The 13,661-nt window shown below is 44.8% G+C and overlaps 1 protein-coding gene across 1 annotated transcript in view; it reads left to right on the forward strand.

Moving 5' to 3' along the window:
- The first annotated feature begins 1,781 nt into the window (after window positions 1-1,781).
- LOC146855753 (NLR family CARD domain-containing protein 3-like) overlaps window positions 1,782-13,661 on the forward strand; it is a 203,160-nt gene continuing 191,280 nt past the window's right edge. The window contains exon 1 of the mRNA XM_085653670.1: window positions 1,782-3,540. Coding sequence (XP_085509796.1) covers window positions 1,913-3,540 — 1,628 coding nt within the window. The 5' untranslated portion in view covers window positions 1,782-1,912. The remainder of the gene's footprint in view (window positions 3,541-13,661) is intronic.

The raw sequence follows: 13,661 nt of genomic DNA on the forward strand, positions 1-13,661 counted from the left end.
ATGTGAAGGGTGCGGTGGCTCATAAGAATGAAGGAGCGCTTTTAATTCTGAGTCGGATAGATGGTTTAACATCCTGCATGGGCGTGAGATGTCATTCGGGAAAGGGACAGTGCTCCAGCTTGGAGGTCCCCTAGCCTGAGAGAATGTGCGCAGATGATGAGTGCGTCTTACGGTCTTGGGGGGTGTGGAGGAAATGAGTTCGTGTGAATAACGAAAGGGTCTAGGTTGTTGTACCATAAGGACGTGCAGTGTACGAATGTCAGATTTGATTTGTAGGAGGGCTGAGAGTAGTTTGTCAAGATTCAGGACAGGTGAGAAAGTTTCCTTATTGGAGGGGAGTGCCGAGTCGGAAAACTGGGTAGTGGCCTCAGCAGTGTCCTGAAAGGGGGGATTGAGGTTGGGGACGAGGTATAAAGCTCTATCTGAGTGGGTGACGGCGGGAAGGAGGAGTGAGGAGGTCTTAAGATGGGGGGCGAGAGGGTTGGTTACGCACTGATCTGTCAGAGAGAAGGTGGGGCTGCCGTGCAAAAGGAGAGTATTGGAAGTATCAGAGAGGGGAGAGGGAGTGCAAGATGGCGTAGTGGGTGGATTATGCGATATGGCCGTGCCGGAGTCTATGATAGTGTAGGTGGGGCTGACGGACTGAGTGGAGGAACTGGACTTGATTATGAATCAGGTGGAGCAGCATTACCATATGAAATTCTGGATTTGTTTACATTTCACTGCACCGCCATCTCTGTATGCCAGTGATTGACCTGAGGTGACTGCCATTTTTAGGTCGAGCCTGGGCAGCGCATGCGCTGCTCTGCGAGGCATGCTGTATATGAGTATAGACTTGAAACCCCAGTACACTCTCCCCCAATATTTTTCATTGGCTGGTGTCATTGTCCTTTGTAAATGCTAGCTTCAATTCGTTAATAGGCTTGTTAGTCCCTCCTTTGTACGGCCTGGTCTTCATTTGTAATCCCATGAGACTGGCCTGTTTACTTCTGCTGTTACATGGTACATGGTACATCTTACTTACTCTGTAAGCACTATTTTCTTTAATGAGTTTCTCCTACTGTAGGCACAACATGCTTTCCTGCAATATTAAGGGTGCCATGCGCGCTTTCGCATTCCGATCAGCCCGGGACAATGGTGGGCACTTACTAGCAATGCAATAGGTCTTGCATTTACAACAGTTTGAGCTAATGGCATTGTAAATGGCAATGCCTTTTAATTATGTTAATTATCAAAACAGATAAATAAAAGGCATTGTCATTTACAATTTCAATAGCTTAAACTCTTGCAAAGGAGAGACCTATTGCAGTGCAAATACTTGTTATAAATATCAGGCCATTCCACTCCTCAGATGCTGAGGGCTATTTTTTACCTTTGTATCTGATCCAATAGTTCTCTTAACCTTTATCAGCAATTTCACACAAATGACGTTGTCCTGATCTAGTAAAGAGAATCCTACCAATATATGCACTTGTTTTGGGGGATTTGAGTTAGAATTTTAAATGAACCCTTCCAGTTTATGAACTTTTCATAATGTGTGTTGATTGGAGTTAGAATATTAAATCTGTTCTGGTCAGTAATTGTCCCCTCAAACAATCCATTTACTATATTGTGAAGCACAGATCTGAAGAGGATTATTTTGGAAGGTACTAAGAAAGAGTAAGTTAAGAAAAGCTTAGCTGAGCAGACTTGTCACTCATCTCTTGCTGTATTTTCGCTTTTTTTAACAGATGCAGTAATGTAAACATATTTCTAAAGCTGCCTTTCTTTTTCAGGGCCAATTAAATTCTACAGAAACAAAGTCCACAAGGCAGGAGCAATTGGTTGGAAATTCACCCGCCCTGAAGGAGATAAACACGATGTTCACTTGAGCAGAAGGTTTCACACGAGTGGAAAACATCTGATTAACTGGATGGAGAAAGAGAGGAAGCCTGAATGTTCGGATAAAGAGAAGCTGCTTGAACGCACTGAGTTTGCGTTTGATGAAAATGAGGTTATTGTACAGTCAGAGGATCTGTTCACTGATAAAACAAAGGAGCTGATCTCACAGCGGATGCTGATTACGGGAGATGCTGGGATTGGGAAAAGCTGCTTCTCGAAAGGGCTTCTGAAACGGTGGGCGTCTGGACAAAGGGATCTCTGCTACAAATGTATCATTTACGTCACATTCAGTGAGTTAAATACCATGAAGGGTCCTGTGAGTGTGAGAAGCCTCTTAGAAAGCAAGTGCCCTGAGCTCTCTGCGGCGCTCAATGAGCTGCTCAACACAGACACACTGCTCCTCATTCTGGACGGGCTGGACGAGTTCAATCAGGAACTGAAGGTCAGCTCAGCACCCGATGCCATGTGTGATATTGACACGCCCCTCGAGATAAGCACCCTGATATCAAAAGTCATATCCAAGGAGCTTCTCCCAGACACACATGTTTTAATCACTTCTCGGATGGGTTCTGTGCGTAAAATGAGAGAACGTTTCACCTCCACATTTATACTGGAAGCTTTCACTGAGAATCAGGTTCGGAAATACTGTCAGAAATTCCTGCCTGGCGATGGCCGATCAAAACCTGTTTCTGAATTTATCACCAACTATAAATTGTCTAGTTTGCTGTCGCTTCCTCTGCTTAGCCGCGCCCTGTGTCACATATACAAGAACGGGCCTTGTCCCCAGTCTGAGGGAGCGCTGGCCACGCGCAGCAGAATGATGTACTCTGCTCTGCAGGTCACTCTGAAGGCCGCCTTAGAGGAGACAGGACACATTTATCACGAGTGCTGCGCGTCATCGCTGAACAAAGCATCCGAGGTACCAAGATGCATTCGGAACTGTGTCCATAAGCTGTGCGAGAAGTCTTACAGTAATCTTATTTGCGGAGTACGGGAAATAAATAAAAAAGACATTCCATTGAACTGTTCACACACAAAATGCCTCCTTAAACATTTTGCAGAGCTCTTCTTTAGGTTAGACGGAAGTGGAGAGAGGTTTGAATATGGACACGCCAGCGTAAGGGATCTGTTTGCTGCCCTGTACTGTGTGGGGGTGATGCAGGAAGAGACAGCGCTCGAGACCGCCCTGAACGCCTGGGTTTTCGGAGACATTTCAGAATCTTCACGGCCGCCTCTTCTTGATGCTGTCACCACCGATCACTGGAAAAGGCTCCAGGGCTTTACACCGTTCTTCCTGGGCCTGCTGCCTTATGCAGACCAAGGCTCACTGTCCCAGACACCTTCTCTCAGCCAGGGCAGGAGGGAGCTTCTGAAAAGCTGGTTTCAGGCCTGGATTGATAAGAAACCAGTCAAAATGAAATTCTTCGTCTTCTTGCACTGTGTGTTCGAGTTACACGATGGTGATGTGACAGAGCATGTTTCACGTCACATCCAGGAAGCCATTTTATTTAACATACCGCTCAACTCCCTGGACATCAGCGCGTTGCGTTACTGCCTTGAAAAGTCGAGACTCGACGTGATTGATCTAAGATTGTGTGAGCTGAGCGACGCCTGCCTGGAACAGCTGGAAGAGGTTATACGCACCTGCAAAGATGTAAAGTAAGTAACTGAAAATGCTCTTTCGTGTTTTTTCCATAACCAATTAAAATGTGTATCTCTGCAGAGATAAGAGCACAACCTCAGCTAAGGGATCTCACTTCTGTTTGCTGGTGCGGCCTCTCTGTGTGCAATGCCTTAGTCAAGGAGGAAGTAGTAAAGATGTTGTGTTGTGCTTCGTTACACAAAAGTGTCCCTATGCGCCTCCAGGCTGCAGGGAATAGTCCGTATTTTGTATGTGTGAAGCCTGATACTATTAGCTGAACAATGTGTAATTGCCCTGAACGTTGGCAAGTAAGGGAACTGATGTATAGGTATATGGATTGAGTTGCTCGGGATCAATCATCTTTAGTCATGTGGGAAGCCTTGATAAGAACCTAGGTCTACATGTTTCAAAGTTAGCAACTTATCTAATAACTGTCTCCTCAAAACACCGGCTCTCCGCACAATTCCGTCGCTATCGGATTCCCTCTTCTAACAAGAATCCCATTACTCAGCCGAATTTCCAGTGCCCCTGGGGTAAGTCATGCTTCAGCCTAAGCCGTCACCTTGCTTCCATACTTACTCAGAGGTGTAACACAAGGCCCCACAGCCCCTGCGGTGTGACGGTGCCCCACATGGCCTTACCCTGGAGAAGATTCCCTTAGAGATCCCATGAGAGTTGCCCCAGAAAAGCAATTGCAGATTCCCCCAGCCATTTGTGAGAGAGAGTCCAAATTATTTTATTAAAACACAGAAGCGATTATTATGCAGTTTTGCATCTTGCTGTTTTATTTCAGTAGCAAACATTGAAAAGCAAAACTACAAATACTACAATTTTGCTCACCCAGGCAAGAAGTAGAAACATCAGCAAAGGGCAATATGATGCATAAAGAGTTGCTGAATCCAATTAACTTCATCTTTTCTTGATGCATGTGATCAGATTCCGTCCAAGAAATACAAAACAGAAATAATAATAGAAATGCCAAAAGGAACCATTAAACTTCGTCCTTCTTGCATTCGTGGCAGTCTACACGGGGACTAGAGAATTACATAATTTACTGTGACTCTGAAATTTAGGGAGGGATAAATTGTAAGAGGTGAGATCGTCTTCACTTCTGTGCCATCAATATAAACAGGACCCTCCTTCAAAAATGGCTAGGAGATTCTATAATTTTATTACAAGAAAGGAGGCTAAATTGTGCATGCCCAGGTCATATCCACTACTAACAATTCCACATGCCATATTGGCTTGCAATAGAAAATCTTTAGTGGTAACTCCAGATCAGTCAGCCGGCCTGAGAATGTCCTACTATCTAGCCTTGGCTCAAAAGGCTTTTTTTTTTAACAACATATGTTATTAGTATTTTAGAAGCCACATTTGGCTCAAGGGCCCATATACAGTAGCATATTGATGAAATCAGTGGCGGCTGGTGACATTTGAAAGTCGTGCGGCGTAAAAGTTTCTGATAAATGGCCAGTGGTGAGCGAGCACAGTGAGCCCGACCGTCATAAAGGAGGTCACGCCACCCCCCCGAGAAAAATTAGAAAAAATAGTGTGCAAATGGTGCATTTTCAAGCATCTTTGAGAAAGCAAGAAGACTAATAAAGCAATTGCGAAAGTGCAGTTATACCATCAATAAAGAGATTACATGTGATAATGATGTAGGTAGCTGCTTACTCATTATAACCACAGAACTTCATAACTGACTTTGACTTAACAATGATGAGTACCTTACATATTTCTTTATTTGTTGACATACCTTTACAAATGAAACCTACTGATGCTTGGTGCTTGCTTGGAATAAAATTGAGTGCAAAGTGGCCAGAATATTGCCAAGTAATGAGAAGTGAAACAATTGGGTACCGATTTTTTACACCAGCTCACATAACCCATTTTGATGTCAGATAGGTGAAGCCTGATAACTAGCTTCTGAAGATAACGTAAAGTGTACTAATAGCAACGTTTTAATGTTTGGTATTGCAGTTTTTTTTCCTCCTCATCATCTATCGATTCCTTAAGCAAAACCATCACATGTGCAATCTAATTAGTCAACAAGTAACCTGTTCCATTCTGAAAAGATATTATAATCGATTTTTTAAAGTGCCATGTTTATACATAAAATACAATCAAAACTTTGAATAATCGTAGCTATATTAATAAAATGGGTCAGCCTGCATTCCCTCTGCCAAGAGTAAAAAGTATGTGGTAAACTGAACTGAACTACATGGAAACTTATACTTGAATGTTACGGAAATAGTTTCTCTCCGTGCGACCACTTTGGTTTGATTTGAATCCAGGTGCCAACAGCTTTGTGCAGCAGGTACGGAGCCCATTTCGGCTGAATGTGCTCCGCTGCAGTAATCTGTGTTCACAACCAGATTCAAATAAAAGCAAATTGGTCCCACGGAAAGAAACTATTTCCGTAACATGTAAGTATATTGATAAGAATGACATTCTTGGGGGTGACGAGAGCACGGGTTCTGAAGACCCACTCAAACAAGGGTCATCCGCCCTAGTGGCAACCCATTAACCACCACCATTACATTGATAAATAGATGTCATATAACAACATAGGTACCATCCTATTCAGTATAACCACCGTGCTTCATAACAGACTTCGAGATATAATCCTGTCTGAGTTTGTCTGTGTAGTTAGCCACTGTCATTCTCGTCTGCAGTTAGTATACGTGTGTGTGCGACTGCGGGGTCACCTCCAAAGTTTAATTAATGCACATATGGGGCCATGCGACTGTGCACGCGCCTTCTTCTATTTCACAGAGTATGTGCACGCGTGCCACCGTGCTGACAGTCGTATTAGGCACCTACAGCTCTGCAGAAACTGCATGCAACGGCCCGTTGGAGTTACAGACCTAAGCGGTCTGGCGCGAAATGTCTAGCCTTTGTTTTAAAATGACATCCAGAGACCAAAATAACGAAATATCATTGTTCGTCTGTATTGGCGAACAGGTGGACAGATTAGCACAAGAATGAGGGTGTTACCCACAGACACCATTCAACACTGTCACATCAAGTGCGTTTCAGCAATAGTCAGTCAGCGGGGGGCCCGCAGATCAAATCACCACAGGATAGCAGATGAATGACACGCGTGTAATTTCATCACTGCCCATAGTGCACGTTTGTAATTTCATCACTGTCCATAGTGCACGTTTGTAATTTCATCACTGCCCATAATGCACGCCTGTAATTTCCTGATGCACGCTTCGAATTTCATTAATTCCCCTAATGCAAGCTTGTAATTTACAGCGGCGGCCGGCATGGTCGAGGGGGGGGGGGGGATCGCGGCCCGCGGGTGGGGAATAAAACAAAATGAATTAAAATAAAAGTAAACGTACCTGAGTGCTGCCTCCGCTCCGGCCTGTACTGGTGTTGAGTCCGCTTCCCTCCACGATGCAATGCAAGGGAAGCCAATCAGAACGTTGGTAGGCGCAGCAGGCTAGTGCCCCAGCCGGGACATTTTCTCTGCCTAGAGAAAGACGGAGAGTGGGCGGTCCTGCTCGAGGGCCGGGGGGAGTGGCTTACCCACTGTTGTGGGTACTGACTGTTTGGTCGGCTCAGGGCCGACCAAACAGTCAGTACCCACAACAGTGGGTAAGCCACTCCCCCCGGCCCTCGAGCAGGACCGCCCACCCCCCCCCCTCTGCCCCCAACCAGGCCCAGAGGCACTTCTGCTTTCTCGCAATGCGAGAAGGCAGAAACATAAATGGTAGTTTATACCGTTTATGTTTCTGCCTTCTCGCACTGCGAGAAAGCAGTGGGGCAACGCCCCCACGCCCCAATGGGCGAGCCGCCACTGGATGAAATACATAGACAAGCTATATAGTAATTATCAAAAACATTTACAACTACACAAAAGTAAACAATAAAAACCCCAACACATGCCATAGCCCCGTTATGACACTTCGCAAGCTCCCACTGGCGTCCAAACCCCCTCTTGTTTATAGAATGTACCCTATATTCGGTGTCTGTGCCTCAGTTAGAGCATGTCTTGTGTGGTCAGTGGTAGGGGGGTAGCAGAATACAATGGTAATCTGCCAAGCACTGTCATATGTTGATATGTTTTTGTGGGCATCCTTGGGTGATGACAACTGGGCATTCAAGGCCCATACAGAAATCAAGACCCCGCTTCTACACACCCAGCAGTGGAGGGGTGGTGGCTTTCCATAGCTGGGCTATGTCTCTCTTTGCAATCGCAGGGCCAAGAAATAAAAGGTAGTATTTATATTTATTGCCCCCGATTTCGTCTACTACATGTAGGAGCGCTAGCTTAGGGGATGTAGGGAGCTCTCAGCTTAGGACTTCGGAAAGACACGCGAGTACTCTCTGCCAAAACATGGCCAACGCATTGCATGACCACACGGTGTGGAGGAAGGATCCCTCTGTGACATTACAGCGCAAGCAGGTGGGGGAGGTCACCAGGCCCGACTGCCACAGTTTATATTGTGAAAAGTATACTCTATGCAGGAATTTAAATTGGATAAGTTGCAGATGGGATGAGATGGCTGCCCCATGGGGGGACTCCAGGGCCTCATTCAATCGTCCTCTTCAAGTGGGCTAAGGTCAGCATGCCATGTCTCCCTAAGGGCTGTCAGGGTGTTATGATTGTTTGTGATGAGTGTTTGATATATTTTTGTAATCCTATGGTCGCCCAATGCACCCATGAACAGTTTACCTTCGAGTGGATTGAATTCGGGGAGTGTTGGCAAATCTTTAATATATGGGGTCAAAGCGTGTTGAAACTGCAGATACTTGAGGAATTGTGTATGTTGCATATGAAATTCAGTTTGCAGATCTTGAAAGGATTTGAGCGCTCTCCCATGTGTAACTGCCCCTACTGTGGAAATATCTATGTCATCCCAGTGCCGAAAGCCTTGTAGGGTAGTCATCTGCAGTAGGAGGCCGTCCCCCCACAGTGGGGTCTCCCGAGTGAACCTACCCCACCATCCCATACGTTTCAGTGATTGCTGGCTCAAAAGGCTTTTGAGGCCAAATTAACCCCTTACATTCTGGAACCAAAATTATTTTGTATTCAACTCCACCAGGGTCAATATCTCTTTCACAGACCGACTAAGGGTAGCAGAAGAAACTGGAGAGTAAGGTTTAGTATAGAAATTACTATCTCAGGACATTCTTGGGCCTTTCATCACATGAAAACACTGCTTAGTACACCATGCCACACACAATTTAGGATATAATGAAAAGAATAATATTTCATAGCTGAAGAAGCATTTTTACTACATCTAGCAATGATAAAATGAACTCCGTTTGGGAAAAGCTGCTTAGAGGTAATAAGCTCCAACATCAGAAACTCCCCTGAAAGATCCTAAAGACAACAACATTACTAGTTTAGCTAATAGCTTTCAGTGAAAGCTCATAGTATTCCTTCCATGGCTCAAACAACAGCAACACTACATGACCATACCACAATGAACTACAGAATGGCTTTGGCAGATTTGAATACCCAATTACCTTTAACAACCTACATATCAGAGGGTACATCTAACCAGCATTGAGTCCACCTTCAGATGACCTGCTGAAATAGCTGATATGTATCCATTTATAGTATGATGTGTGTTTGATTAAATGCCATACATGCTAGGTGATAAAGAACTGCAGAAACATCTGACTAAATGGGATTGATATTCCTTTCCATGCACCAGCTAGAGCAAATGTACTAGGCTGAGATGTATGTTTTTGAAGTCTTCTATGCCTAGGTTGGGCTAATGTATTCAGAAGCCGATTCCAAAACTGGTGGCATGTCTGCATACGTCCTGAAAGATTAAACCACCGGACAAGGATTTGTCAACAACTTTGGAAGGACCGGTAATAGAGTTGTGAGATCTGATGAAAACTCCAGATGGGAGGATACCAAGGCTGGGCCCTCCATAGGGGAATTATCATGATTACCCTTGCTTCCTGCCTGCAGATTGGTGCCAGACACCTGGATATCATCACAAAGGAGGAAAAGTGTACATATTGTTGCCTGACCGATCTTGCTGAAAACCATTGTTCGCTAATGCACCTGGATCTGGTCTCCAACTAAAGATTTGTTGAAGATGAGTCGCTAATCATGTGGCAAAATGGTCTACTGTAAAGGGTCCCAAAAATGTGCTCAGGGCTCTGAAGATATGAGGATGCAGAAGCCAGCCAGTGCCTTCCCAGACACTTCTGGAGTGCCAGTTTACAATCCGGGAAGATTCTCCGCCAGCAACGATTTTCTTTCCTGAGGCCAAAATGTATATGGGGATCTGATTAGATCTGCTAAGAGTTTTGATCTTGTCAGCCCCAAATGATGATCCTTACTGCAGCTAAATTGTCCACCTGCAGCAGAATTGCAAAATTGACTTTGCCTTTTGCAAAGCTTTGCATTATGAAGGAGCATGCAAGAAAATCTAAACAATTTATGCACATTTGACAACTCCATCCTTGACTATCTTCACTGAGTCAAGGAGGTGACACACCGGGGTCCCATATCTCCAAAGGCTTGCATCTGATACTTGTACTAGATCTGGGGACATAGGAAACATTGCTTGACAGTTCCCTGAATCTATGTGACTTAACCACCAAGTTATTTCACTCTGTGTCTCCAGATCTATTGGAATTACATCTGAGTAATCAAGGTCTCTTTCTGTGTTCTTTTTCTTTAATGTCTGAAGTGCCTGATAATAATGGGGACTCTGGAAAATGGGCAGAATTGAAACCTGGCCCATCAGATTCACTAAGTGGTGAAGAGAAACCCTTTGCAATTCCACATTCTCTTTTGATTCTTTTTGATCAGTTTCTAAAATTCCTTCTCCTGATCTGAGAAGATCATGTTGTCTAAATAAACGAACATCCTGAGACCACATACTCTGAGGGTCGCCTGTAGTGGTTTCATTAGCTTATTCAAATACAAAGGAGCTGAGAACAGACTAAAAGGAAGGGAAGAGGATCTAAGTGCCTGTTCTTGCCAAAGAAACTGTGGGTACTTCGGAAAGGCATCATTTCAATCTGGCAGAACCATCCAATGCCTCAGGAGTAGAATATCTCTAGAGATGGATTATTATCTCCATCTTGAAGTGAGGGTACAAGCAACAGGAATGATTGAAATCTTTCAGATTTACCACAGGCTGATTCTTTTAACATTTTTTCTTGACTACAAATATGTTGCTCATAAACTCTTTTTGATCCAAGAGATATAGTTCTATTGCACCCTTCTAAAACAACTCTTTCACCTCGATGGAAATTAAAGCCTTCACCTTCTGAGAAAATTGATACAGGAGTGGAATATGTTTCTGAGCAGGATGAGAATAAAAGTCTATTTGAAAACTACACAATTTGTTAAACCCAGGGATCATTTGAAGTATTTTACCAACTGTGTACAAAAAGAGCTAGTTTCGAGAGGAGTGAAAGGAACATTTACCCTGGACTCCTTTACTATGCTTGCCCTTCTTGGGGGGGAAAGCAATCCCCCTCTTAAGAACATAGAACGAGTGGTGGTAGAAGGGTCTTTCATAAGTGTGATGACACACAAAACCACCTAGATGTTCACTGGCCCTAGAAATGACCCAATCCCAAAAAACTCTAGTCAGAGATGAAGGGCCTTGTCCAGTATTTGCCTATGTCCCTGATGTGTCCGTCACCAAAAAAGAGGCCTTGATTTTCTGTCCCCTGCTCTTGTGTTGCTGTGCCCTGCTTTTGGCGGTCCTTGTGGTGCCAGGTGTCCGAGAGGAGACTACAACGCCCAGGAGCCCTAGAGCGTGGATGCACTTTTAAACAAGGACGCTGGCTCGCGGCGTGGGACGCATGGGCGGGCCAGTCCATGCCCATCGGAACCCGGAGGAGGCTGGGCCCTCCCTCCAACATCGGTTCATTGGGTCTCTCCCTGAAGGTACTGCCACAGTTGTTATATATTTTTAAACATCATGAGTAAAAGCAAGGGCTGTACGGAACCTCCGTGGGGCAGGGTAGTGGGAACACTCAATGCTTTTATAACCAGGGCTAAGACTGTCCTTACGCAAGAGATTGAGCTAACAGGGCGGAGGCTCTCTCTGAACCCTCTATTTGCCCAGAAGCGCTCCTCAGTTGGGACAACTGCAGAGAGTAATGTCCTAACAGCCCCCGCAAAGTCACTACTGCCATCTGTGGCGCGTGAAATAAATGAATCCTCTCCCCCTCTTCTAGCAACTAGGGCACATAGACCAATCACGGAGCCAGTCTCAACCCCTCTTTTAGATGTCACCAACACTGAGCCCTGGAGAAGAAGAGAAGGGGGGGAGGTTTGGCCAAACCAAAACCATTGAAGATGACCAGATCTGGCAGACAAAGAGGGAATGTGGAAGCCGGGCATGGGACACCCCTCCAATCGAACTCTACTGACTATGTTATCCCCTCCCCTCAGGCATATGACGATGATTTTTGGAAAAGAGTGGAGACTTTGGTGACTGTGCTCCTAAACCCATTTTTATTGAAACTCTCTCATATGGAGACAGAGTCTCTCATATTGAGGATACGCTTAAAAATAACACCTCTAAGTGCACTCATTTAGGAATAGGTGCGAGTTCAGCACTTCAGCATGGGGAGGACTGTCTAGGGGCCCAATATATAGAAAAGAACCAACGGTCTCAAACATCTCATTACCCTAATATCACCATAACATGTGAGCCCCCAAGAGCGGTTAATTGTTCGCAAGGACAGAAGCAGCCATCACAACAAAGTGAGCAGACAGATAATACGAGAGAGCCCATAAGCATGTCCCATTCACACTCTAACACTAGCACGAGTAGAGCTGGTACGTACTCATGGGCATTAACCAGGGGGGTTGAACAACAGAAAGTCTCCAAACAGAACGCGCCAGTCTTAACTCATAAGTCCCTGCACCGTCCACTGTTGGCAGCCCCTCTCGTCATAGGTCGAATCAACTTTACAATTGATGGATAAAGCCCTTCACTGGCTATCCTAGCACACTAGTGGCATATCTAGGAGGGGGGTTCCTTTTGCAAGTCAAATTATAATGGCTAGGAGGGCAGAATGCCTGGGGCCCTCGCCCAAACAACTGGAGGGGGATTGTGTGATGATACATTTTAATAGTTATTCAGTGTCAAGCTCCATTCTAGCTCAACTGCTGGGAGTCCCTCCAAAAGGCACTCAGATTAGAGCTCACCCACTACATTATTTCTATAGGCCACCGCTAGGACCGGCCCAAGAATTTACGGCGTACCTAAGGGGAATTAGATCGAGGCCTGGCATTGTAAGCGGGTTAGGGTTACCCTGCGAGAATAGATTCACCCCACTTTCCGATCTGGAGCAATGTGACAGACTACATCACCAGCCTACCATGGGGCAGGTCACTTTGGGCGGTCAAACATCCGAGTCCCCTTCAGTAATTATTAACAGCGAGGTGAGGCAGGAAAATTTATGTAATCTTAAAATAGCATCCTGGAATGTGGCGGGTATTTCAAGCAAACTGGCCGATGTATATTGGAAGAATATCTGGCAGGGCCAGGTTATCACCTGCTTACAGGAGACTTAGGCTACTGAACCGATTTTTATAAATGGGTACCGTTCATTTCAGACTATGGCAACTCCGTCAGTGTCAGGCAGGGCAAGGGGGGTCCTTTTAACCTTGATCCCCAATATAGCCCCAATAAAAATAAAGAAGTTTGAAGGGGAAAGCCCATATTTCCATGTTCTAAATTTTGAGTTTCCTAGCCAAGGTACCTGGCTGTTAATAAATTACTATAACAACAATTTTGGGAGTAACATTCACCTAGTTGTTGATCAGGTGAATAAGGCCATTGATCAGGCTTCAAAGCTAAAAAAGAAAAATTAGCCTTTAAATATTATTTGGATGGTGGACTTCAACATATGTCCTTGCAAATTTATCCACGACCGAGTATGTGGACTGGAGGACACGAGGGGCAACCCGGCCTATCATTTTTCCCATAGTACTTATGGAATGAGGTTGAACCTGAGAAATATGATAATAATTAACGAGGTACCTACTCTGTCAGACCTCCCCAAAAAAACTTTCAGGCGAGAAACACCGGAATCAATAATTGATTTCATATTGATTTCTATTCCCCTTAGTGATAGCTGTAGGTATCTAGACGCACAATTTATGACCTACAGCGATTATGCGATT

This window comes from Triturus cristatus, chromosome 4_1, assembly GCF_964204655.1.
Source record: "Triturus cristatus chromosome 4_1, aTriCri1.1, whole genome shotgun sequence".
NCBI classification, from domain to species: Eukaryota; Metazoa; Chordata; class Amphibia; order Caudata; family Salamandridae; genus Triturus; species Triturus cristatus.